Source organism: Rhipicephalus sanguineus, chromosome 5, assembly GCF_013339695.2.
Source record: "Rhipicephalus sanguineus isolate Rsan-2018 chromosome 5, BIME_Rsan_1.4, whole genome shotgun sequence".
In the NCBI taxonomy this organism is placed as follows: domain Eukaryota; kingdom Metazoa; phylum Arthropoda; class Arachnida; order Ixodida; family Ixodidae; genus Rhipicephalus; species Rhipicephalus sanguineus.
The window spans coordinates 18,995,929-19,023,697 of NC_051180.1; the positions used below are offsets into that span (position 1 = coordinate 18,995,929).

The following is a 27,769-nucleotide window of genomic DNA, read 5'->3' on the forward strand; positions in this document are numbered from 1 at the left end:
CAGCCTCCTCGTCGGGCAGTCGAACCCGGTCGGACCCCGCATCGTTGCTGCACTCATCGCTTCACTGCATGATGGTCCCTTCCAAGGCCGTAGCGGCAGCGGCGGTCAGCTCCTCGTCTTCAGAGGCCCGATGCAGTCGCGGCATGGTTCGACTGGTGGCAGAGCCACAGCTGCAGCCGCAGCCAGTGCAGCAGCAGCGCCTCAGCCCCATGGACACTCTGGGCTATCACCACGGTTACGGGGCCCCGTACGCGAGGGCACCCGAAGACGAGGATTCGCACATGGGCCTCTGCCACGACTCGGCACCCGTTGTCTCTCATTGATGCGTCCCTCGCCTAGGAGAGAGGAGAGAAGAGGCCACACTCCCCGACCACGACTACTACCGCCAGGAGGGGGGCTGCTGCTTCTAAAAACGCCAGACGACTTGGGCATTGTTGAATGTGTGGTGACGATGCTGGGGCAGGCGGAGCATGTGATCTTCTTTGGCAGCCTGGGTTGGATTGTGGGCTGTAGCGTATGTGCGGCTGCCTTTGTACTGACCCAACGGATGAGCAATGCTGCACGCAACTTCGGCTCGTGTGCAAGCATGTGTTAGATTGGACGGGAAGTCATTTTTATAGCGCTGAGGGATTAAGAAGGGAAAAAAAAAAAACGCGGGAAGAAAACAATGTACAATGCACTTATTTTTTCTTTAATGGTATGTTGTGTAGTAAGTGGTTGCAACACTTCGATTGCAACAGCTAGCCAGTCTGCAGTCTTTGAGGCGTTTCTCAAAAAGCCGCAGACTCTGCATGCACAAGCGAGGCATTAAATAGGGGTCCTGGCCGTAGCTGTCTTTTGGATTTTGACAAAGGCACTCGTCAGCAGCATTCGCCGTGGTGTTGGCACAAGGGATGCCAAGCTCATTTCATGTGATGTGGCAGCGAAAGAAGATTACGTGCCTAGCGCACATTCACCGACTAATAATTTTGCCTCTGGCGCACCTGTGGTAGGTCCCTTTTGACAGGCTTGGCCTGAAAACTCCTTGCGTTCCCACGAGCCGCGAGGGTCTTCTCGTGGCTCGTGTTTTACCGTGGTCACCCACGTAGGCTTTAGCATTGTACAGTAGCAGCCTCACAATGCTTCCCGGTGCCTCTTGAGCTTTGACAGCACCGTTAGTGCTCTTGTGCAGTTTTTACCTTTGACACGTGGCATTCTTTCCACTTAATACGAGTATGAAAATTTTCAAGCATTTTGGTCCAGGTGTGTCTTGCGAGAGAGGCTTATTTGAGCCAATGCAGGGCTCAAAATTATGGTAAGGGAGGAATCTAGCTCCGCGGTACCACCAGAGACGTGATAGTTCACATTCATCCGCCTTTGTTCCTTCTTATTTAACAACTGACTTTCTCTCAAGAATCAAATTTTAGGCACTTCCTTTATCCCTCCTAAATCTGATGAGGTCACATTGCTAATGGTACGGTATCAAATTATTCAGTGGCAAGCGGTTTCTTATAGCGTCTTGCAATTGCAAGGAAGTAGGCAGGTTCACCAGCCAGCTTGCACACTCTCTTAGAAGCGGCGCTCGTAGGAAAGGGCAACTTTTTGCCGGAGAACTATACAGCGTTTCCTCAACGCAGCATCTAGGGGTGTGGCGGACACGGTCGCCGTGCCGTGCGCCGTTAAGGAGACATTCCTCTCGTTGAATGTCCTTCAACCGGTTGAGACTGTAGGGTGTCCGCAGTGCAGGAGTACTAGAATCGTAGCCCCCTTTGTAGCAGTTTGTGGGGTTGGTGGGGAGTGTGGCAGTGTACATAGCTAGCTGGAAAGGGGAAGGGATGTTGATTGTGCATCGTCACCTGTACATAGATAGGGGTGTGCCCCGATACCCTCTTCTCACTGCCAGACACCTCGAGAGATAGAGAGAAAAAAAAAAGCTAGAAGGGTGTCATGGTGAGAGTTGGAGGAAGAAGGGGCCCCGACTGGTTGCTCGTGCCGAGAATGGAGAGAAAAAAAAAATAATTTATACTACCTGTACATCACCTGCGCATCACTTGAGAAGGCGCGCCATGGTCAAGACATGCTGTATCTTACTGTACATAGCTATAAATATTATACATACATTATATAAATATATAAATATGCTGTGCGCTACCCTTCCCCCTCTCCCCGTGAAATTGGCCACCAAAATGGGATAAAATAAAAATTGCATAGTGCATGGAGGCAGGTGGCAGAGCATGTTGGGAAAAAAAAATGCCGAGATATTTATTTTGCTTTTTTTCTCATTTCTTTGCATCTCACTCTTTTGCTGGCAGTACTGTGCTGGCTTGTTCTTTACTACTTACGAAAAGCCAGAGAAATTGAAAAATCGCTTTATCAGTGCGAGGCTCACGTGGGATTTTTTTTTTCTTCTTTGACTGTGCCTTCACAACTGTTTTGTTCTTTAGAGAGAAAAACAAAATTAAAATTGCTCGTTAGTATATTCGGGAGCTCCGGACAACTGCGACGTGCAATCTGGGTCAAACTACGTAGAAGAAAGATAGTGACCTTCCCATTTAATAATGCTGACTTCTTTAGGGCATTTAGGTGGGTTTCTAGGTAAAATACTGAGTGAATTCATGTTTCGTCACTCTTTCTTTTTGCGAGGTTTGGTTGTGGGGTTTCGGAACTGTACACTCGGCATGTGGAGGTTGTGTGCTTGGAACTGCCTTTCACAGCAAGTACCGATTCAAGATGCTAGAAGTACCATGAGCACAAGCGTGCCGTTTCCCATAGATTTCTCACTGCCGTGAATGGAGGTTGGTTAGCACTAGAATGAAGAGGAGCCCGACAAAAGAAAAATTTTTGCTGTAGCATACCTGTGCACTAACATTGAAGGCCACCTACCAGGCCTCACTGCAAATTTTTGTTATGCACCGGAAATTGTAAGGCTTCATCTAAGGGGAGCTCAAACTCGCTGAGGTACTCTTTACAGTAACTGGGAGATCTACGAGCTTGAAAACGTGACGCGACTCTTTAACCAGCAGAAAGTGGGTATGACCGACGTAACCTGCAAAAGTAACGTCTTGGCAAGTGGAGTAGCAACAAAAGGCACTGTCATAATCTCATGGGCAAGGGTTTTTGGTAAGAATTACAAGTCGGGCACCTGTATGAGGCATTAGCACTGAGATGTTTCTGTGCAAACCACACGCTTCCTGCTCATTCGAGAAGCCAGTTTGGCAATGTCTGTACGAGATGACCCAGGTGGCACTTCGAGGGGCCACCGCTGTTTTTTCATTGTCCCTTTTTTCTGCGAAATAATGCAACTGTTCCGTGCAACGAAGAGGAACGGGGGGTGCGAGTGTGTTCTTTGGCTGCAACAGAGGGGGCGACCCCTTTAATTCTGTGCACCGAAATCTACGTACTCACGCCTTTTGTTGTTTTGCATCTTCAAGAGGCCAGTAGTGGTGCAGCCTCTGCTTTTCGATCCTTCTCTTTCACACATGCTCGATCGATCGCTGACTGACTTCTCTGTCCTACCTGTTGATTTCATGCAGTGTAAATAGTGCCATTGATATATATATATATATATACATATATATATATATAAATAAATATACAGAAATATATTGCTGCGTACCGACACAAGACAAGATGCATTGCAGATGCCACCCGGGGGATTGTGTCGGTTGATAAAGAGTGTGTGAAGAATCAACTGCTTGTTTTTCTTCTTTTTTTTTTTCTTCTTTCATGAGTGGTCCTTGGAGTAAAAGGATGATGTTCTGGGCTGTGTTCCGATTCTCTGTAGCCCTGCAGGCCGGTTATGTAGACTTGTCACTGGACTGCACCACTCAACGTTGAGCGTAGCTGCCTGTAACATGGCCAGAAATGGTGGATGTCCACAATATGCCTTACAAAGCGCTGGTATGTCTATTCCCTGAATTCCAGCACAGGGGGCCCAACCCCCCTCCCCCTTTCGAAATTCGGAGTGGTGTGTTTGACCGAAGATGAATAATGAAAATAGGTGTTTTTCTAAAATAGTCAAGCCCCCGCTCTGAAAAAAAAATTTACTGGCTACGGGCTGTAAAAGTAGTTTCCGTAGAAGCTTTGCTGTGGAAACATTTCTCTCTCTGAACAGTTTGTAACTAATGTATCGAGCACTCATTCAGAGTTCTCTTCTTGACGGCTGCCTTGAAAATGCAGGAAAGCTCTTGCACTCGTTTCAAGAGCGTGCACATTTTACTTTTGTCAGCTGGGCTTGATTCATGCTTTTTTATTTGCCTCAGTTGCTACGCAGCACACTGTCGTAATGAAAAGATTGTAGCGGCCCATTTTATACAGGTGTGTTTGGCAAGCTATGAATGAATGCAGTCCACGTGAACTGGCAGGCCCAGAAAAATTGTCTTGGATGTATGTGGCAGATTCAGTCTCTGAATAGGAACGCAGCCCATGAACAAAAAGAAGTTGCATCTGTTAAAAATTGTCTCTACAGATTTGCTTTCGTAATATCGTCATTCGTTTCGCTGGTGTGCTCATGTGTCGAGATTTTTTTTTTTTTCGTGTGGAGAGGGAAGCTGTGGTTCCCCGGGGGAGGAATAAAAACATCACACCGCCTCTTCCTCATATTTTTTCTTTCTAAAAAAAAAAATCTGCATCAATTTTTGATGCTACACTGCCACGTCATGTCCTCCCACCGCCAGAGCGGTCGGTGGCTGGGGAATAACTGTTTTTTCGCTGTATAACCATAAGCTCCCCGGGAATCACGGCCTTTCCCGCGATACTGCAATGTTGTCCCCCTTCACACACACAAACACACACACATTGTGTATACACACTATGGCACATGTTATCACCATAACCTTGCAGTTCTTTTTTGTTTTTATTTCTCTCCGCTGCTGGCCGTACTCTCTCAGAGAATGTTCCGTTTCCTCGCTTGTTTCCAATGACAAGGCAGCGTAGAAAGGCTTGCAAGCGCTTGTGTGTGTGCGCGTCTTTGGAAAAAAAAAAAATGAACCACAAGGAACTTGTTTGTCAACAAAGAAAAAGATTTTTTAGCATTTGAAAAAGTGTAGAAAGCAGTATAGCAGTTTTTTTTTTCTTTTTACCCTCTCGATGCAATGTGCGCAATCCAACCACAACAACCAAGCAGCTTTTTCTCTGTCTTTGGAAAAGCGAAGACTTTTTTTTTTATTGAACCGGTTTTTCTCCTACTCCTGCAACCATTGTTTCATGCAAATATTTTTCTTGAGTGTTACATGCTTTTTGCTCTGATTTTTTTTTTTTGGCTCCTGTATTTTTTAGTGTATGGGAGAATCTAGTCTAGCATTGCTTCTTGGAAACCATTAAAAAAAAAAGCATATGGGACAGGGGTTGATTTTTTAAAGAAAAAAAAAAAACACGAAGGAAAAAAATTGATGAGAAAGGCATATGATTGTTTTTGTTCTTTCTTTATTAAGAGGGGAAGGGGGCGCGCGCGTCCTTGTTCGCGCGCATATGACGGCAAGCTCACACACTTTCAAAAGTGAACGACTGCGGGAGACAGAAAGTGACCAAAAAAGGCCCATGATTTTTATTGTGTATATAAGTAAAAGAGAGAGAGAGAGAAACAATGATATTGATGACAATAAAAGTTAAAACCAGCATAAAGCAGTTGTTTGCAATCCTTTCTCGATTCCTCTGCTTGTCCCCACCGTCACTGGAGGCACTGCTCAAGCTGCGCTTCGGCCAGTTTGAGCGGGGACGTTACGCAGGAGCTGTCGTCCTTCATCTCTTTCAGCCTGTGCACGTAGAAGAGGTGTTTGAGCGTAAGCATCTCCCAGCGAGGACATATGTGTAACATGACAGTGCAACAAAATACGTTCGTGCAAAAAGAAAGCAGAACAGCACAGTTGCGAATGGAAAATAAGAGTCCAGTTTTGCTATAGCACACAAGAAATAGTGTTTTTAAGGGGGGACATGGCACTTAATTTTTTTATATTTCTTCATCGATTTTGATTAATCTTAAAAAGCTTGTGTATATTTGTGTGCTGATTTCAAATATGCAATTATTTTTCTGTATAATGAGTAGTTTTTAAAATACAAAATATTTCGTGTGTCCTTGGGGAGCAAGTTTTTTTCTAAACTGAGTGAGTTACAAAGTAAATCAGCATATCACAGTAACCTGGAATCAGAACTGAGTGCAATGCAAAAAAAAAAAAAAAAAAAAAAATGTTCTAAGCCCATTAGAACAAAAGTTACGGTATGCTGAACGTTTGTGAAGGAAATTCCAGCTTGAAATTGATGCACTTGCAAATGCTCAACATACCGTAACTTTCGTTCTAATGGGCTTGGCACGTCCATTTTTGTTGCATTGCACCCAGTTCTAATTCCGAGTTATTGTCACATGCTGATTTATTTTGTAACTCTCTCAGTAAAAAAAACGTCTAGCTGTATTTCAAGAACTACCCGTTATACTAGAAAAATAATTGCATATTTGAAATCAGCACACAAATATACACAAACTCACGAATTATCAAAATCAATCAAGAAATAAGAAAAATCTCTAAGAGCAGTGTCTCCCCTTAATCGGATTAAAAGAAAACATGTAGGCCACGACGCTATCAGAATGTATGATGTCACAGTGAGTAGGGCGGGAACTTCAGTGTGCGTCGCCACCTGTATACAGTTGAACCCTTTTATAAATTGGGTATAAGGGACACCAATGTGCCTACATCGAAATAGGGGTTGATCAAAAAATGAGAACATGGTAATCTGCTTACATGGGACAAGAACTGCTCCCCGGTTCGTGTCCTTTATAAAGGGGCTAAACCGTACTCTTCTTGAGAGTTATATCGCTTAGCAAAGTTCTTTCGCGGCAAGAGTGGTGCTTTTTTCAATATTGCGTTACGTTAGGTCACGTGACCCCCAGTGATGGGCATGCAGAGAAAGATGAAAGTGCATCGAACCACAATACCACCTTCATAGCCTTATCTGCTCAACCTGGTCCCTGTAGCATGTCGTGAAACCGCCCAAATCCACATGTCGGCCGATGGTGCAATTGCAACTGGATTGTCTATACAGTTACAATCGCATCAATGGTCAGGCACTAAAGAAACGCCCTCACAGCACAGGATGTGTTCATTACAACTCAAGTTTACTGTAGTTGGACTTGCTCCGAAAACCAGTCAACTCGACAAGGCACAGAAGGTATGCTTCATTTCCAAACATTATGTGCACATCTTTTACTTGCTAGTACACTTTTAGGCAACTTTAGGTTTTTACCTGACAATATGTAGCATTCTAGAAGTTTGACAAGCTGCCAACATGGTGCGTGCTGGCTATGAACAAGGGACAAGACAATGGGAAGCGTAAATATGGTTATTTTTATTTCTTGATTTATTATTTCTTTTGTGATCCTTGTACCTTGAATCCTAGAACGAAATATGCAGTAGAAACTGAGAAAACAGCACTTTACTAGTGTGCCATCATCAAAAACTTATGGGAAAAAAAAAAAAAAAAAAAAAAAAAAAACTGGCTGCCATGTCGTCTCACGGCTTTCCTTTGGCACAGCACCATTTAGGCATCATCATTAAGAGGAGTGATCAGAGCTCGGGACAGCCACAGTGTCGTATTTCTGCAATGCAAAATAAAACCAGCTCCATTTTCTTAGCTTGGAGCTAAGTTCACATTTTTTAGAAAAATTAAAATTAAATTGTGGTCTTTTACATGTTGAAACAAAGATACGTTTATGAATCATGCCATACATACAGACTAATTTTAATTACCTGGGGTTCTTGATTGCACACCTAAATGTAATAAGTACACAGGCGTTGCCTTGCATTTCACCTTTATTGAAATATGGCTGCCGCGGCCGGGAATCAAGCCTGGAGCCTTGTGCTTAGTGGCGCAATGCCATAGTTGTTAAGCTACCATGGTGGGTCCAAGACCATTGCAAGTGCAGCTACTATGTAAGGGTGATGTAACAAAATGGCAAGTTGGGCTAGTTGGTGCGTATTCATTTTTCTTAAGAAAAACAGCACACACACACATCCGAAAAAAAAAAAGTAGACAAGAAAGAAAAAGTGATTGCGTCAGTGATATGTCTGTTTTTAGATTTGAGGTTCTACTAATGTGCATTCTGGTGATGTCTTTTTTTGTGGTTATGATGGGCAGTGCGCTTGAACATGCTGGCTGTACAGTATGTATATATATACAGTGGAACCTCGATGTTTTTCATGGGAACAGGAAAATAAATGTATCATGCAAAAATCGTATTAACCAGAGTTTAAAGAAAGGAGGAAAATATGCATACTCCATCAGCAACACACTTTTATTCGCAACTTTCACGGCCTATAGGTGGCGCGACTCTACATCCAACATGGCGGTTGTTGAGATTATCGGCCCGCTACAGACGGCTTAGGAATGTACACAATTGGTGAAGAGTTCAGTTCTTTGCGTTTCCGTTGCACTCCGATTTATATTTTTTGCGAAAGCAAGATTGCGGTGACATATTGTAATAAGTAAATGAATGTCAGGTACGTGATTGCAACCTCATTAGGAAGATAAATATGCACACAATTGTAAATAAAGGAAACACACTCGTCGCGCTGCTTGCGTTGCTTAATCACTCATTGCAACCCCTGCTGTGTTGTTAGCACAATATGATAGTAGGAGTCTCAGTAAAGAACTCTTCAGTTATATCAGCGACATTCTCGGAGACGCGCTTTAGCTCATTTTTGCTTGCATTGCATTCTGCCGCGTAGCTTGCTCAGCTCACTTCAAAGCAAGAAGTAATGTAAGTAAACGAAAAAAAAAAAAAAAAATATGTGTTACCCTTCGAGGCCGAAGCACAAGAACCACTTGAAGCATGTGCGATCATCGGAAATACGATTTTATTGCGCTTTCTTGATAAAAAGAGAAAAACAAAAAAACAAAAAAAAACCCAAACAAACAGTGGAATGCCACAATAGGCCGACAAGCAGCGAATGAAACCTGTGGCAGGACTCAATTTTCACGTTTTAAAGTCGTACGGGAGAGGGACGAAAAAACAGTGCCATCAGCAAGTAATACCGAACAAAAAGTGCTGGACATGTGAAGGTCACGGAGGCACTTCACAGCCACTTCATATAGGGGTGTGCGAATACTCAAATATGAAGTATTCGGTTACTCGAATATTCGATATATTCGGCGAGTCTGTTTGGTTGGCGGGTGAAACACATACAGTACTTTCAGACTGCACAGTCTGTCCAAAACTACACAAAGTTTGAATGAAGGAAAGGAGATGATTTTTAAGGGCTCGTTTCTCTTTGTTAGACACAATAGTAATGAGAACTAACAGACAATAACGCCAAGGAAAGTATAGGGGGTGTTATCTGTAGTATTTAGAATATAAATGTGAAGAAAGTAAAGTGGACGAAAAGATGACTTGCCGCCGGCAGGGACCGAACCTGCGACCTTCGAATAACGCGTCCGATGCTCTACCACTGAGCTACGGCGGCGGTCATCCTCCCATCCACTTTGTGGGTATATATGTTGATTAAACGTAGGAGTGTTAGTCAGCGCCAATCGCAGCCATGGCGGCGAGTGTGGAACACTCTTTTTTGCCTGTTGGCGTCACGTAGCACGTGATCTTTTTACGAGCTGGCAGCTGACCAATAATCCCTCGCATACTACCTGAAGGCATTAAGTCTGCCAGGACGAGACCCTCGCTATGAATGAAGGAAAGGAGATGATTTTTAAGGGCTCGTTTATCTTTGTTAGACACAATATTAATGAGAACTAACAGACAATAACGCCAAGGAAAGTATAGGGGGTGTTATCTGTAGTATTTAGAATGTAAATGTGAAGAAAGTAAAGTGGACGAAAAGATGACTTGCCGCCGGCAGGGACCGAACCTGCGACCTTCGAATAACACGTCCGATGCTCTACCACTGAGCTACGGCGGCGGTCATCCTCCCGTCCACTTTGTGGGTATATATGTTGATTAAATGTAGGAGTGTTAGTCAGCGCCAATCGCAGCCATGGCGGCGAGTGTGGAACACATCACGTGCTACGTGATGCCAACAGGCAAAAAAGAGTGTTCCACACTCGCCGCAATGGCTGCGATTGGCGCTGACTAACACTCCTACGTTTAATCAACATATATACCCACAAAGTGGACAGGAGGATGACCGCCGCCGTAGCTCAGTGGTAGAGCATCGGACGCGTTATTCGAAGGTCGCAGGTTCGGTCCCTGCCGGCGGCAAGTCATCTTTTCGTCCACTTTACTTTCTTCACATTTATATTCTAAATACTACAGATAACACCCCCTATACTTTCCTTGGCATTATTGTCTGTTAGTTCTCATTAATATTGTGTCTAACAAAGTTTGAATGTCACGAACCTGAGAGCACGCAGATTAAATTGTGGTCGTGACACAGCCGAGCCGTGAAACTCAACTAAGACAGCCTTTTGTTTGCGCCGCTTGCACAGGCTGCACTACGTCTCACTTCCTACACATGCAACAGTTGTAGATACACTTGGGAGGAATCGCAGACTGCAATTCGCGAGCACAAAATGAAAGCGCGCCATTACGAACCGCAAAACCACGCACCACGGCAGCCACAGAGAACATTACTGGCGTTACAGTGTACTGGCATGCAGCACTGGTTGCGTCGCGTCGCTACGCTGTAGCGTTGCTGCGCGGCCGATGATGATGATGATGTAGTAGTGGCCTGCCCCTTTGCAAAGGGGGAACACGCTCATTGTCGTGGCCTCAAAAAAGAAAAAGAAAAAAAAAATGGAATCAATAAAACCCGCACTCGGCAAAGGCAGGAGATGCGCACACAACAGCCTAGGTCCCAAGTTCGGCGTACAGTTGTCCACCACTCAGCTGGCTGGGCGGCACTCGCGCCACCTCTCGTCGGCAGAGCCACCCAATTTCTCTTCTACTTTCGCAAACGGGATAGAGGTGGTGCTTGTTTAACTTCTCCGTTGACTCGTCGAAGCTTTTCTCGTGAACATATTCGTAGTCAGTGGTGGTTAGTTAAGGCGTCTGTAACCACGCTTGCGTGCGCTTTTTAACATTTTCATTTTTAAATTTAATTTCATTGTTTAGTCCTCTAGGCCAGGGCATCGGTTGATGCCCGCCCGTTACAAAGGGTGGGGCCACAAATCCAATCCAACCACTGGCTCCGCGACGTTTGGCCGTTTGCGTCATTTCTCCGGGCAATCCGAAACCACCAAGTGCCTCGCAATCGGAAACCACGCCGACATGTCCTGCTACCGAATTGTATCCGCGCGAGCTGCCGGAAAACGTTGTCCAACGGTCCTGCTGGTCAGGTGCGACATGAGTGAACAAACGAAAAGTGCCATTTGGAAACACTTCGTAAAGAACTCGGCCCAAGAGGCAACATGCAAAAGCTGTGACATGAAACTTCACGCACCATCGAGTACGACGACGCCACTTGCGAATCATCTCAAGAACAAGCATTTTTCTTTGCACAGTGTGTTCATGAGAGACAGCGGTAAGCAAGGACGACCAGACGAAGCACAGCCGCTCATCAAAAATGCGTTGAAGTCGGGCAAGGACCTGTCGCAACGCGAGAGAACGGCGATAAGCACGAGGATTGCCCGAATGCTGGCGCTCGACCTCCAGCCTTACAGCTGTGTCGAAAATCAGGGTTTCAAGAGCTGATGAACCACATGGAGCCTTTGTATAAGACACCCAGCGCACTACATTTTCAAGGACAATCATCCTGGAGTTGTACGAAGACACATTCATGGCTGTGAAGGAGAGAATGCACGCGGACTTCCAGGAAGGCATAGAGTCGATCTCATTGACAAGTGACATGTGGACGTCGAGGTCTAACCAGAGTTATATCAGCCTCACCTGCCACTATTTAACCTCCAACTTCGAGATGAGAAGCTTTGTGTTGGAAAACTGGAGCGTGACCGAGAGCCACACTGCTTGCAACATCCTGGAGCACCTGCAAGTAATGATGGATAACTGGGAGCTGCCACTGCGGAAAGTGCCAGTCTATGTGGTGACGGACAATGCACGAAACTTTCGCGCGGCCCTTAGGGGCATTTCTTGCGTCCCAATGAAGTGTATGGGCCATACACTGCAACTGGCTATAAAAGATGCCAAGGAAGAAACAGCAGGAGTGCCTGCCATTCTCAAGAAGTGTCGCGCAATTGTTGGCCATTACAAACACAGTGCCCAAGCTGCGGCAAGACTGAAGGACTGTCAGCGACGAATGGAGCTCTCAGTTCTGGAACTTATTCAAGACGTGGAAACAAGGTGGAATAGTGAGCACGACATGCTCTCGCGTCTTGTGCAACTGAAGGAAGCCATCTGTTTGGAGCTGGCCACCTCTGAGACAACTGTGCCCAACCCGGCACCACAGGAGTGGAAAGCTGTGGCTGGACTAGTCAAAGCTTTTGAACCAATCGTATCGGCGACCAAAGATCTTAGTGGCCACAAATATGCAACTTTGTCGTCAGCGGTACCGTTTTTGTATGGAACACAGATGGTTCTGAAAGACTGTATTGCAGCCGATGATGACACCTCAGAGTTTGCTAGAAATTTGCTGAAAAGCATGAGGACAAGGTTTCCAGGGCAGGACGAGCAAAAGGAGTATGTGCTGGCAACCGCCTGTGACCCAAGGTTTAAGAACCTCTTCTGTACTGAAACATTCCAGGAAACAAGGCTCTTGGAGCTTGCAAGAACTGAGGTGCAGCTCCCTCCAGAAGAAGAATCAAGTGACTGTGTCGAAGCTTCGACATCTACAGCTCACAAGGAGCGTGTCAGCAGCATCTGGAACGGCATTGAGAAGCTGGCGGCGTCATCAGAAAGAAGACACTGCACTGAAACAGCCAACATCAAGGAGTTTAAGCGGTACCTTCGAGAGCCCACTTGCAGCAAGGACCAAAAAACAAACAGGCAAGCAGCACTTCCCAGAATTGTGCAAGATGGCCATGAAATACATGGGCATTCCCGCAACAAGTGTACCAAGTGAAAAGTTGTTTTCAACGGCTGGTAACATTGTTACGGCCCAGAGGGAGAAGTTGACCTCAGATCACGTACAACAGCTGCTTTTTTTGCATGAGAATTTGTAACATTTGTGCTTCTTTTAAATAAACTTGATATTCGATATTCGATTCGATATTCAGTTTTTTTTTCTTAATTCGATTCGAGACTTACTATTCGGTATTCGCACACCCCTAACTTCATTACGTGGAATGGTGCGATGGACGTTTTGAAACCGGACATTTCATTATATTCTAGAAACGGAACGTATTCCTAATCAGTTCTGGTACTGTCTGCACAGCGACTGTGCAGACTTGCCTTTTTCACTTGCCTTTTTCTTCTTATTTTCCGTTCACATTGAGGAACCGAAAGTGTCACGCTAATATCGAGACCGTGCACACCGTCGCAAAACGACCACAAACGAGACAAAACAAGTGGCAACATTCGCTGTCTCCAGTGGGTCCAACATTTCAATAATCTCAACGGAGCTTCCGGCGGCCACCGCTCGGCGGCGCCACGGTACGTGAAAGTTGCGAATAGAGCCACATTGAAGTAGCTGTCGAGTAAATTCTTCTGAAGTTCTTCGCCTGTCGCATCGTCATCATCACTGGACGCAGCGACCGCGATCTTTTCGCTGCAAGACTGTATTATCCAATTTTGGGCACAAATATGATTGTATTAAATGCATGAAAATGCATTATTTCCAAGGGACATAGACCAGGAATAAAAAGGAAGATGTATTAGATTGAAAAACGTATTATGAAGAATTGTATGAACAAGAATCCACTGTATGTAGGAAAGTCTTCTTTCACAAGAGAGATGCGAGTTAGTGCTTGTCCTGTGCTGTCTGTGCTCTTCCATGTCCTGTACCGAATTTGCACTCTGCAGTTCAGCGTTATGAACCAACTAGCCCAGCTACAAATTCTCTTAAGAAAGAGCGGAAATACACACCGTGATTTTTCCCTCTCTTTCATGTCTATGTTTTCTTGTGCACCGTGTTTCTTCAGAAAATGAATAAGGCTGTTGCATGCAGGAGGGAAAGGGAAGGCACAGTACCTGCCAATCAGCGTCTGCAGCTGCCGCTGGTCCAGGGACATTTTCTTCAGGGCTGTCGAGCAGTGTGCAGCGAGGGTTCGCAGGCAGACCAGCTTGGCCTTGTTGTGACTACTATCTTGCCACTCCGGCATTTTGCGCACGAAGTTCCACGCCTGCTGTGCATATTCCAGCAGGGAGCTCCACTGCTCAGCCTGGCACAACTGCTGGCCACGTTGTAGGCACTTGTGCTGCGAGTGGGGCACATTTCTTTTATGTTAAAGGGACACTCAAGACAAAGAAGACTTTCCTTGTATTATAGTACATTACCCCTTCATTATACCAACACCATGCTTGCCGCGGGAAGATCCTTGGTAAGTGAAAAAACATGCAAGAACAAAATGCTGGTGGCCGCGCCACTTTGAAGTTACTACGCTAGTCGCTGTGCTGTCACAGATTTCGACGATGTCTACTAGGACTTAAAGGGACACTAAAGAGCAAAACAATTTTTCTCATATTAGTAAAGTACTCTTTCACGATACCAAAAACAAAATGTGGGTGGCGACGCCACCTTGAAGTTTCCGCACCATTCGCTGTGACGTCACATGTTTTGACGACGCCAACTAGGGACTACATAGTTCGTAATCAGTAAAGATGAAGTACATTGTCCTTTGACGGGGCCATAGACTTAACATACCAAGTTTGGGGTAATACCGTTGAGCCAATAGAGCCAAACTACGATAAATACACTTTGAAATTTGTGACGCCATGCGGGGAGATTTCGGCGCGAAATTTAAAAATGAAACTTTCAACTTGATTTTCTCCTTTATTAATAAACCTATGATGGTGACATTAACAACATTACAGTTCTCAGAGCACAATTTATTGATCTAAACCGATTCATTGTTTCTCTTTAGTGTCCTTTTAAGAAGTTCTTAATCGGTAAAAATGAAGTACATTGTCTTCTGAGGGAGCCAGAGACTTAAAATACCAAGTCTCAGGAAATTTCGTTGAGCCAATCTGGCCAAAATATGAAAAGCACTTTGAAATCCATGCCATCACCATAGGAGATTTTGGCAAGAAATTTAAAAGTGAAACATTTGACATCGATTTTCTCATCTTGTAATAAAGCTGTGGTGGTGAAACTAACAACACTAGAATTTTCAGAGTATAATTTATCAGTCTAAAGTAATTTATAGTTTCACTTTAGTGTCCCTTTAACTTCTTTGAACATGCTGGCTTTACTGTAATCTCCATTGTTCACCACAACACCCACTCCATGACAATGACTGTTACATCATATAACAATTAAATTAGGCCCTGTGAACAAGAGTGTGGAGTCGAACCTCAATATAGTAAACACCAAGTAAATATTTAAACATTTGGTTAGGCATGCTTGAATTTTTTTACGAGAATTTTACAGCTAAACGAAAGTTCCAGATCTGTGACAGGATTGGAGTGAAGCTCAAGTTTTACATACTTCAGCAAATCCAAGAAAATGGCAGGAAGTGGAAGATGGAAGCTGGCGATGAAAAAATCTATAAACAGGGGGTCGGCTCCAGCACCAACTCCCTGCTTACGGATTTTTTCATAATTCAGCAAAGCGATCTTTAATGCCGCCTTTTGGGTTAAGACCTGCCATAGACATGGTATTTAATTTCTTCCGCATTACCTCGATCACTGCTGCCCCTTTCTTGATAGTGGCATGTTTTATAACATTGCATATAGTAATAAAGGCAGTATTTTCATGTCAAATTGAGGTTTGACTGTGCTATTACCTTTGTTTTAGCAGCGTCGCCGTATCAAAGACTACAGAACACAGCGACAAATACATTGCCACTCAAATCATGGATGAACCGCGTTAGACGCATTGCCAAGCACCCAGGATAGATGCACTGTGGGCAGGCCCGAGGCATGATGGCAGTTTGGCGTCCGAGCCATGGGGCGTCGCTACCGTCGAAACGATTGCAGCGAACCTGGTACGGGCGGGGAGTGAAGGCCTCAGTAAGCCTAATTAAAATAAAATAACGCGGCCACGGTAGTACACAGTAGTAAATAAAAACGTGCTTCTGCATTAAACTATAACCAGCCACGAGTATTACAAGGCAAAGTTTTAAAGAAGTTTTGTAAACATGACTGTGCGTGGCTCCGCTAGGTACCGCCGCCATCACGCCTGCGCAGCGCACAAGCAGACGACGCGCAAGCACGAGAGCGCATAGAAACGCAAACTTTACCTCCGCAGCGAGGAGCAGCGATGTCGCACCTTTATTGCGGCGTGAAGTGGTGCGATTCCTCGGGGAATGAAGGCGAACACTTCTTCAGAATCCCTGCTGACCACAGGTATTTATACGTTCACTATTATATATTTCCCAAGATGTTCGCAAAGTTTTGATTTGACTGTCGTTGACCGTTATGATTTGAAACTGCTGAATGAACAGCGAATTTTCTTGCTGCCATTCGTTGCTGCAGCTATCTGTTTGAGAAATGGTTACGATAATAAGTTAAAATTAGTGGGCGGGCTGCAGTTTGTGGCTCGACGCGCGTCACCTCTCAAAAGCGGAGCTGTTCGCTAGTTATGGTTGCTCACGTTAGTATATATGTGCGTGCCTCACTGCCTGACGTTACCTCTACTATCTCATGAAATCTAACCAATTCGGATTACCGTGTCATGCAACCGTGTCTTCAGGGTGCTTTGTTACGTGTTACTTTAACTTATGCGTGCTAGTAACATTAACGGAGTGGGATAGTTGTTGTGCTCGCTGCAGCTGTTTTTTTAAGCGCTTTAATGCGTGCGTATACATCATGTCCGTGTAGTTTATGGGTGGTGCTCGCAGCCGACGAAAGTATCGCTCGCAAAGTTATTGCGGAGGCCCCAGTAGCGAACTCGGGACACTGCCCTCAGATTCGAATGTGTGCTGCGGTGTTGCACAAGTGAAAACCACCGCGTTCCTCATCTGTGTGTCTGTTTACACACCGACCGCCTGCTCGGATTTTTGTCGCCGTAAATTGTCCGCATTCCTTCCCTTCGGCGTACCTTGCCGCGCTGCTCGACGGGGGACCTTGAACCAAGCGTGATACCCACCTGCCCCTTTTCGCTCTCGGGAAGCTACCGGAAACAGTTTCGCTTATCTCTTCATTACTCCCTCGTGATGCTTCCAACGGGCGAAGGCATGGCCAAGCTCGGTTTTGGATGTTCATGAAACAGGCCGCGCTTATCGCGCGGGGCCACTTTTTTTTTCCCTCTATAATCTGGACCCATCCCCACCGCCACCCTTTCACTTTTCTGTATTTTTTTTTCAATGCGCTGTTTGCGCTAGGCGTTTACACACCATAATTCCTTATAAGCTTTCAATATCGTTTCGACTCGCAAAAGCAGTGAAAAAAACAAGAACTCGATCGAGTTGTGTTTCATATATCAAGTTTTAATTCAGAGAATATTGTCGGGATATATGTAATTATCTGTAATTATAATTTAGTGGAGATTAAAAGCAAGCACATTTATTAAGCTTAGTGCCATGCCTTTAAAAGCTTGCAAGTGTATTTACTCTACCAGCTGTTTTTTCACCGTAGGGTGACTAAGTTCGAGTACTTTAATTGCAGACAACCAGTTTACTGCAAGCGAGTTGCCGTCCCTGCTGCTGAGACTGCCCCCCTAGTGTGGAAGGTAGGTGTACCGAACAAGGATCTGTTTCACCTTTCTGCTTGGAATGAAAGGGTACAGAATATTTGGTTGGTGGTGCCACTGTAATACTGCACGAATAGCTTGCAAAAAATAAAAACAAAGAGCGGTACTATTTTGTATTCTACACCTGCACACTCGAGCAGATTGTTCTCTGAAATTAGAACAGTAGGTAGAAATGCCACAGCTGTTTTTCAATTACCAGTGCTATGAGAACAATTGCTGTACGTAAACCTTAAATGCAGGAAATGTACTCTAGGGGAAAAAAAATGTTTGCTTGCACTCAGAGAAGCATTTTGCATGCTTTCCAGTAAAAATGTCTGAGTGCACTGTTTACATGGTATAGATGAACTGATAGCATGCTGCACAAACGCAAAATGAAGAAACAGGGAGATAGAGCAGCGAAAATGGCTTTTGGCATCTCACAGTATAAATAGTTTGTACTCTGTCCTGTTTCCGTCCTTACTCCTCTAGTGTTTGTGGAGCTCGGTATGAGTTCACAACAAACCAACCTCCCTGCAAGAAAACTTTGTTGCGTGGTATAGATATCTTTTCTTTTTCTACATCAATGCATAGACTCAGTGCTTTCTTTGTTGAGCTCATTCCATAGAGATGAAAACACTGAGTAGTTTTCCTCAGGCACATGTAAAAATTGCTCCATAAGTCTGTTGCTCAGTATTCACACGTGCAATGCAAAGTGAGGGTATTAAAATACCTGCTTGCCAGCCTTTTATAGCATATTTATTTCTTTTTCAACAGCCGCTTCGCCAAGCACAACCACAAGAAGGCCCACACCACCGTCACAGGTTTCACCAAGTGATGGTAAGTGCAAAAAGTGAGAGAGAGAATTATTGCAAAGTACACATCCTGCATCTGCATAAGGAGGTATGGACCAGTAGTCTTGATGTTTTCCTAGTAGATATGGACACCTAAGCCTGTGTAATATTGTCACAACCTATAATGTTGACAAAACCATACATATAGTTCAGGGCCTGTAACCCGTGATTTAGTTCACGCAATTATTTATATTTCAAATATAAGGAGGGTGCAGTTGAACCTACATGGTTCACACTGAAAATTGTGCTGTCCGATTTGTTGTGATGAGAGTAGCTCTGCGAGATAGGCCAGCGAAATATGATGCACAATCAAGGTGTGCATTCATGTAAATGTGGCTTATGAAGCCCAGATAGCTATTTATGAGATGAATAATTCAAAATCCTCCACTTTGTAAATGTCATTGCCTCTGTTCAGCATTTCATGAAATGTTCATTTTTGCAATGCTTTGTGATATTTCCTTAATCATGGATGATTCTTTGAAGATAAAATGCTTGGAATGTATAAATCAATTATGATTCCTGTCTCAGTCGCAGAATACACATTGCTTCCAATGAAAAATGGCATGGCAGCACATAGTGGTCCGTATATTAGTAGCCCTGTGATTGCGCCCTGATAGCTTAATCGTGATTTTTTTTTCTCTACAAGACTGATGAAAGCCTATACCTTCGCATTCTTCCATGTCTTTTTTTTTTTCAGCTGAGCCTAGTCCGAGCGGCCTCCAATTTTCCAAGGAGGGCAGCAGCGCGGAGCAGATGCAAGAAACGCCAAGAAAGTGGGCGAAGAAAACGCAGCTCTGTGCACACCCTTCGCACCAAAAAGAAGCTGCTAACACTTCACTCACGAAGTGAAAGGTACCGCAAGGCAGTCGGTCAGATGAAAAAAAGGGACGAGGCGAGGCGAGTAACGCAGCAGGAGGTTTTAAACAAGCTTGAACCGGATTTGTCAAAGGACCTTTTTTGAACTGCCTAAAGCACGAATCAGGCTTGGTACATTCCCCCCCCCCAAAAAAAACATTGGTCCAAATGGATGAAACAATTCACTCTCAATTCACACTTCCTCAGAGAAATGCTTCACTTGCCACATGTGCGGACACTCAGGTGCTGGCTGGCAGACATCCCAATGACACCTGGTATCATTCCAGCTGCCATGGATGCAATAGAATCAATCATTAAAGCTTGGCCTCTGCAAGACAAAGCATGCTGTCTTTTATTCGATTAAATAGCCTTGAAAAGACATTTGATGTACGATCAATCGAAAGATATAGTGATTGGCTACACATATGATGGAAACACAAGGACTTCTCGTGTGGCAAATGCAGCCATTCTAATGGCTGTGTCTGGCATATCGAGAATTTAATAATAATAATAATATCTGGGGTTTAACGTCCCAAAACCAAGATATGATTATGAGAGACGTCGTAGTGGAGGGCTCCGGAAATTTCGACCACCTGGGGATCTTTAACGTGCACCTAAATCTAAGTACACGGGCCTCAAGCATTTTCGCCTCCATCGAAAATGCAGCCGCCGCGGCCGGGATTCGATCCCGCGACCTGCGGGTCAGCAGCCGAGCGCCAATCGAGAATTTGGATGCAGCCAGTAGCCTTTGCAGTGTCCCGCAATGCAACGTCAGCTCTTGCAATGCACAAGCTGCTATTAGATGTAATTATGCAGCTTGAAAAAAAAAAGGTCTTTTGGTAAAAGTGGTCATCTATGATCAAGGGTCAAACAATGTCAGCCTGTCAAGAATGCTGATCCATTCTCTTCATGAACCATGTTTTACTGTCAACAACTGCAAACTATACTTCATGTTTGACATCCGACACCTGATAAAATGCACGCGGAATAATTTGAGAAAACACAAGCTCACGATTGGCTCCGAGGTTGTTGACTGGGCGTACATTGAAACCTTTTACAAAAATACTCGCAAATCACGCCTCTAACACACAAACTGAACATCTAAAAAAGAAAGATTGCTAAGGAAGCTCAAAGAGCAACATATCTACAAGATGCCCTTTGCTGACACACGGCCGCTGGATAAAAAGTGCGCTTTTTCATCCAGCGGCCGTGGCTGACATAAGAGTGAAGTATGCCACACAAGTATTCAGTGAATCTGTCTCTGTGGCACTCCCCACTCTCATTGCCATTCAAGAGCTTCCTCTTGATGCTAAATTTACAGCTCTGTTCACAGAAAGAATGGATAAGATTTTTGACAGCCAGAACAGTTCGACCCCAAAAAATCAGGATGATAAGTTGCGGTATGCAATGATTGATGGGTCGGAACACCGTGCTTCCCTTGAGTCATGCATCAGTTGGATTGCCCAATGGCACTTTGGTAGTCCTCGGGACAAGCAGCCGCGCACTGTTAAAGGTTGGCAGATTAGAATCAAAGCCTTGTTGCTGTGGACTGGTTTAAAAGAGGACTTTGATTTCACTCATCTTTTCACATGTTGATTGCAGCAAGATCCCCTAGAAAACTTTTTTGGAATCATTTGTCAAAAACATGGCTGCAATGAGACACCAAATGTGTACCAATTCGTGGTGGCTCTAAAACATATTTGGATTGGCAAGCTCTTCAAGCTTTCTCAAGGAAACTGTGAGGTGACAACAATTGCTTTCCTCAACAACTTGGAGAGTGCATCTGCATTGTTGTCAACTATAGCAGCACACCAACCACAAGCCACAGCACGCAGCAGGCCTCTGATTCATCTGATGTGCAGGCATCTTCACAAGATGCGACTGACATGGTGTATGAAAATGTTGTGTACCATGTCGCTGGTACTCTTGTGAACAGCTTTCTTGAACTGAGGACTAGTGAGTGCATATGTGAGAGGGGATGGAGGCTCTCTCCATGGACGACACCAATTCTTTGCACTACTCAAGGAAAGTGGTGTACCCGAGAAACTCCTCGGTTCCATTGCAGTAACCTCTGAATCATGTCTGAATTACATAAAGGAATTAGATTCGGCCTCCAGACATGAAATCAACTATTGTGCACATTTTTCCAATGTGTGCAAAAATCTGGTGGAAAGGATGCCAATCCGGCAAGCTATTTTCTGTTCAGTTGGCTGCACTGAGAAATTTCTTAATATTCTGCCGCACAAGGCTACATTGGCACATTACATTTGTAAACAAAAACACACAAGAAACAAAGTCAAGGCACAGTGCTGCTGCCAGCAAAAACGTAAAGTAGCAGGCTAAATTTATCCTGTGCCTTTCTAGAACATGATTATGTAAATTGGATTTCTAGTGCAGCCTTCTGCACCCATTTCCTATCCAATTTTTAGATGTGTTGCACTATTTCTTTTTTTATGTGTATATGTACGTATTTTTATGTATATATGTATATTTTATGTAGGTATATATTTATATATGTGTATTTATAATTCTGCTGTGGTTGTATGTAATGCATTGACTACTTTTGCTCCTGCTGCGTTACTTTTGTATTATACAAGTTTAACCGACTAACTTTTTTTTTGAAGCCTTGTGTGCCCCTATCAGCATGAGTATTACAACCAGAGGTTCTGGATTGCTTTAGTATTGGGAAATGCCAACACTTCCCAAAATGCACTGGAAAACCCTGCTCGTTCTGCTTTCTTTCTGTTTGCTTGACATGGTTTGGAAGGCAATCAAACATCCAGCCTCCCAAACAATGCCAAAATTTATATAATACTGACGACTCGTTTTACACTGAAGCAGTCTTTACAAACAGTAACAGTGTGATTAATTCACAATGAACGTTGCAAAAATAGGTTGATTAATAAAAAATGTGGAGGTTTTATGTCCAAAAACCATGATACAAATATGAGGCATGCAGTAGTGGAGCACTTCAGATATTTTGAGCACCTGGCGTTTTTTTAACGTGCACCTAAATCTAGGCAGATGGGCCTCAAGCATATTGCATCCATTGATATGCAGCCGGGATTCAATCCCACTACGTTCGGGCCAGCAGTTGAGCACCGTAACCACTAGACCACTGCGACGGGCCACGAAGGTTGAAGCATGCATGAATTCAGGTGCTCACCAAGTCCAAAAGATTTTCAGCACCCAGGGGCTCTGTCACTTTTCAATTACAAACCTCTGGTCATGACTGTTGTGCCACTGCAAAGAACTGATGGTGTCAGCTATTCACAGGCATAAAAGATACATTGATGAAGTGCTCAGCTCTGTGAGGATTCCAGAGGGGTTTGTGCAGAAGGTTGTGCGACTCGGTTGACATGCATGTTAGTTTGAAATAGAAGCATGCATCCATACTCACTGAAACTATTCACAACGTACTGTTTGTGTAGAGCAACTGTGTTTCTTGTTTAACTAAACTCTGCAAACTCCGACATTCCACTTCCTGAACCAACGAATGACAAGCGATGCAGTTCTAGTTAGTGACACATTATGATGAAACTGTGCAGCGTTCCCCATCTGCAATTTAAGTACTGCTCAGAAAATCTTCTGACATTGTGATGGATCCAACATGATACCTGGTAGAAAAATAATAGGGAAGCTGCGTTCAACTTTGCACTTTACTCTACTTATTTCTTTGATAAGATGCTTATCTTCGTGTATATTTCATGTTACCTTGAGTATTTCGCACAACTTCAAACTTGACTAATGACCTGTGATCATTCCTGTTATGCACCAGTCACAACCACAATGTTTCCACAAACTTCAAAGGTCACCTCTGCAACTGAGTCTAGACCACTCTTTGTTGCGTTCTCCCTTTATTACTTGAAAATTAAAGCATGCTGTGTCCTGTTCACATCACGTGAGCTTGCCTACAACACATTTACCTGGAGGAAAACATGATCAGGGATAGCTGAGCCAAATGGTAGATTTGTCTCACTGCTTTTACAAAATAATATGCTGTAGCACTGCAGCATATTATGACATTGATCTACTTATGCTCCATGGGTTCGTCTACATGAGCCAAAGGCTATGACTGTTAGGTGCACTTTCTGTGTACATATATGCAAAAGTATGTGTGTGTGTGTATGTGCAAAAGGGAGTGACACAACGCAGGGCAATAAAAAAAAAGTACAGGAAAGGGTGTTTTTCCTATACCCCTTGTTTTCTTCGGCTTGCGTTGCGTCATTATCTTTTGCACAGTATGCACCAACCATTCGAACAACTTGTTTTGTTATGATATATTTCAATGCGCGGGATTGTTTCGCTTCATGCTGCTAGTCATAATCTGTACAACTCGTATGTGTACACTTATTTACGCTGATGTAGCACTTTATATGCTTACCCTGCTTATGTGATTGTATTATGCTGTATTATGCGTTTTCGTATCCTATTTATATTGTACGCGTGCTCGATGTACGCATTCCTGTATTCAGGTTTTACCACAGCAGTATTTCGAATCTTTTTCATTTTCTTTTGTTATTGTTACCGATATTATAGCCCAAATATTGCCTAAACGTGCAGCAATTTACGTTTCCTTCAATAAAATGTCATGTGAAGAAAGTTATATGCGCTTTTTGCTTCTCGAGCGAGCGCCGAAAGCGGCTGCTATGCAGCTGCGACGGCGCCGCTCGCCACCATTCGCCATGCTACCACAGAGGCTACAACGAAGCAGAAAAACAACTACACACATTATGTACGTACATCGGCAATAAAGAGAGAAGACAGTGCAGAAGCAATTAGTGCGCAAACGCTCGAACCGACGTCGCGGCCGCGGGGCCGGCGGCACCACGAGCGAGGAAGCGACCGCAAACGGGCGCGGCCATATTGGATTTTTTCCTTTCTGATTGGCTCGCCTCCAGCAGAAATCCAAAATCCAGCCAACTACCGCCCATCCCAGGAACCGCCACCGTCGCCGGAAGCGGAAAAACGTCCCCATTGGCCCTATGGGTATGTCACTCCACTGCTGTGGGTTTGTGTGTAGAGCTTGTACTAAATTCTACAGATGGCCACCCGAGTTTAGTGCTAGTATACAGTATAGTATATACTGATACTTTCTTCCCACCTACTATAATTCATATAGCATGTCAAATAGAGCAGTTTCCCGCATGTGTACCAGACAGCTCCCAGAGGAAACATTTAGTCTTTTTATTTATTTTTCCAAGAGATCACAGTACTGAACATTGGCAGACTGGCTAGTAAGAAAGTGGACACGTGTTACTGAACTCGTAAATACATTATGCCAAATGTAGGCAGTCATAAAATGGCTATCTTGCACTGTCCTCACCTTGAAGGTCTCGATGGGGATCTGTACTCGGCGGAAGCAGAAAGCGTCGCGACTGTTGCCCCAGTGCTTTTGAGGGAAGGCTCTGTAGATTTGGTGCAGCAGCTTCTCTAGCTTCTGCATTGAGTGGGCAAGGTCGGGCTTGGGCAGAAGCTCCTGAATTATCTGGTAGCAAAATAAAGACTGTTGGCATGACTATGCAGAGGCTTGCATGACAACAGGATGAATGAAATGTTACTGTCACTAAAGCTCCATTCGTTAGCCACTAAGATAAGCATGGAAGACGCAACAAAGTACATATTATTAGAAGCATGGCATGAGCACTCATGGTGTGCCTTCTGAAACTTCCTTTTGTCCACAATGTTGTTCCGTTCCTTTTAATCTATTCATTCACATAGCTTTTCAGTTGTAAACAATGCTACGAGTGTACCTATGTAGGTTTGAAATTTTGTGCCCTCTATGCAGTGCTTCACAGATTTCGGATGTTATAGTCCCCTGTGATGATGCACTCACACTGGTTTCGTGATTTCATTACAGTATCTGCAAATCATCTAATCATCGCATTCTGACACAGCCCACCCCTGTATTTAATTTTCTAAAACTTCATTATTCTGTGTATTTATCATTATTGTACACATTCAATTGTGGAGTCTTATGTACCAAAACCACGATATTATGAGGTGTGCCTTAGTGAGAAACTCCGGATTAACTTTGGCCACCTGGGTTCTATACCGTGCACCATTTATACCAGTAAAATGTAAGAGGGTTACCTGTTTAGCTGCTGCATTGTGGGCCATAGTGTCCTTCAGTAAGGCCACCAACTGAGGCTTGGTTAAGGCTGTCAAGGCGACCTCGGTTTCTGCTTCAGCTTCACGTGACTGGAGCCTCAGACGTTTCACAGGCGAGACCAGCTGCGGTGAACAGTTTCACTGAGTGCACGTACACAAACAATGAACACGGGTTATCGCAGCATGTATTGCAGGGAAACATTACCTTTTTGGAAGGCGATGCATTGACTGCCTCTGAAATATCGGCAGGAAGGAGTAGACGCTTCCTGGGAGAGCTTCGAACAGGACTCGTCATGAGCTGTGACTTGCTCGGTGTCTGGGGGTGCTCGGAGTTGGAGCTGCCTTTTGGAGATTGCTGACGTTTTGTAGGCGTGCGTGGGGGAGTCAGTGCAAACTGGTTTCCTAAGGAAAGAAACAGACAAGAAAATGTCGAACTGCAAACACTGCATTTAGATTCAAAAGAGCAGATCTCGAGAATTGGGCAAGCTGGTGCAGATACGTGACTGGGTTTGCCACAAACACTTTTACTTGTGGCCACTCCTTTTTGCCCTTGGGTGCACTAAAATATCAGCGATTAGAAGTGAGCTGCAGCGGTGTTATTGGCCATGAAATTTAACTGCACCATGACTATTGCATGAGAGACTGCTTTGAAGAACAAAGGAAAAATTGCCAAAAAATAGAGGGATAACACTTCACACGTGCAATTAGTGCAATCTGTTATTGTTGAACAGCTGGTTACTATCCACGCTGTAGCCGCCCGAGCTCCACCTGCATCACATCAACTCCGCATAAAGAGGCAAATATGGAAATTTCAAGTTTAACACAGGAGCACGCATACTTGTTATGAATAATCAGTCAACAGTGAGATCACGCATCCTGAAGGTAGGCAAAGCCCAGGGACATCAATACGCCTTACAAGGAGAATCTATGATTTCACATTGTGCACCACGTGGCTGTGTGTCATCACTGTGTGCTGGTACGTGCAGGCAGTCATATCGATATGGAAAACTACGCGACTTACCTGGTGGTATAATCCGCCTTCCACGCCTGCGGACAACTTCTTCATCTGGTGATGTAGACGGGGACGGAGAACCAAAGTATGCCATGTTGGCAACCGAAGGTGGTGAACCATAAGCTGCAAAGAAGTCATTACTTTTTTACTTGATGCACTTCCGAGCTAGGCTGTCATGATGTTAGGAGGCATTCTTTAGAGTAGCAATTATTGTAATATGGCTGTATGCTTGTTTATGCTTACTACAGTTGTCTTGTTTAGCTGCAGTGCAGAATCACAGCAGAATCTTGGACTTGAGTGAAAAGGACTTTTCGCCGGTTTTGCCATTTCACGTAGTTGTAGGTCAAAGAAAATATACACAGAAACTCAAACGCGTAGCTCACTTGCCTCGTGCATGATCTCGCCTAAGTCGCTCGTTGAGACTTAGGTATTTGAGTGTTATGCTCAGCATCGTCGATCGGTACGTTGCTAATGCTTTCCTTACACTGTTCCATTAAACTATAGCTACGTATCCACGACCAGGTGTACAAGCTGTAAGCGATCAACAGTCACGTGTAGGCCTACAGATTTAGCGCTATTATAACCTAGGAGATCAGGCCCGGGAATATGCAATGAAAGCAAATCTTGCTAACGCACGCAGCTCACATCAGAAACAGAAGTCACAATGCGTATGAGGTCTTGGTTTGCATGTGACTAGGTCATGTCTGGAAGCAAAGCCCCCAACGGTACAGCAGCAGTGGAAATACGAAATGTTCAACATTCACCGAAACCAGACTGTTTTATTCTTAGTGTCAAACACGGCAGCGCGAGAAGAAGGTCGTTTCCAGCATTGCAAGCACTCTCACGGAGTAATACGGCGTTAGCGTGCCCTTGGACGGGCGCTAACACGACCCCCACCCATAACCAAGTCGCAAGGCTGCTATGGCAAAAAAAAAAATAATAATAAATACATATGTTCTACAGCTTACCGCTTCTAGTGATTTCCCTTAAAGCTGACCTTGTAGTCACAGTGTGCCCACCGTTTACACCACGGTTCATGTTGACGCCTGAGGTTGACACCGATCGGCGGGCTAAAAAAAAAGGCGCGCAAAACGCAGCTGCTTACGCGGCACGCAACTGATCAACTCGCACGAACCGCCATTCCGTTTGATGAAAATCGCGCGAAAGAGCTCCCTGCATCATCAGAAATCGCTGATTGGCTCGGTCTGGCTCGGTGAATAGACGCAGCTGAAACCTCGTCCAATCGAAAAATAAGTAGATGGCGCCAAATATGCTGCGGCGGCGCTGCATACCACTACCAC

At 44.4% G+C, this 27,769-nt stretch overlaps 2 protein-coding genes and 1 non-coding gene across 11 annotated transcripts in view; 1 reads left to right on the forward strand and 2 right to left on the reverse strand.

Annotated features, from left to right (window-relative positions):
• LOC119393322 (dual specificity tyrosine-phosphorylation-regulated kinase 1A) overlaps positions 1 to 5,601 on the forward strand; it is a 100,666-nt gene extending 95,065 nt beyond the window's left edge. For 7 of the 9 annotated variants that reach the window (XM_037660284.2, XM_037660286.2, XM_049416213.1 and 4 more), the window contains one exon: positions 1 to 5,601. In XM_037660284.2, the coding sequence (XP_037516212.1) occupies positions 1 to 323 (323 nt within the window). In that variant the 3' untranslated portion in view covers positions 324 to 5,601. The other 2 variants (XM_037660280.2, XM_037660281.2) reach the window with 1 other exon arrangement.
• LOC119393323 (ESCRT-I complex subunit tsg101) lies at positions 5,502 to 27,693 on the reverse strand. Its single transcript, XM_037660287.2, has 7 exons — positions 27,437 to 27,693; positions 26,478 to 26,591; positions 25,662 to 25,858; positions 25,439 to 25,579; positions 24,672 to 24,833; positions 14,000 to 14,226; positions 5,502 to 5,732 (listed from the first exon to the last, which is right to left on the reverse strand). The coding sequence occupies exons 1-7, from the start codon at positions 27,504 to 27,506 to the stop codon at positions 5,648 to 5,650; spliced, it is 996 nt and encodes a 331-aa protein (XP_037516215.1). The 5' UTR covers positions 27,507 to 27,693; the 3' UTR covers positions 5,502 to 5,647.
• On the reverse strand, positions 9,807 to 9,878 carry Trnat-ugu (transfer RNA threonine (anticodon UGU)). The gene has a single exon. It is a non-coding gene; the product is annotated as a tRNA-Thr (tRNA).
• Positions 27,694 to 27,769: the final 76 nt, after the last annotated feature.

Coding starts and splice junctions, on each gene's coding strand:
- LOC119393323 (XM_037660287.2), bottom strand. CDS start 27,506: ATGAACCGTGGTGTAAACGGTGGGCACACTGTGACTACAAGGTCAGCT. Junction 25,859..26,477: donor AAGGCGGATTATACCACCAG/GTAAGTCGCGTA, acceptor TTCTTTCCTTAG/GAAACCAGTTTGCACTGACT. Junction 14,227..24,671: donor TCCCCATCGAGACCTTCAAG/GTGAGGACAGTG, acceptor CCCCACTCGCAG/CACAAGTGCCTACAACGTGG.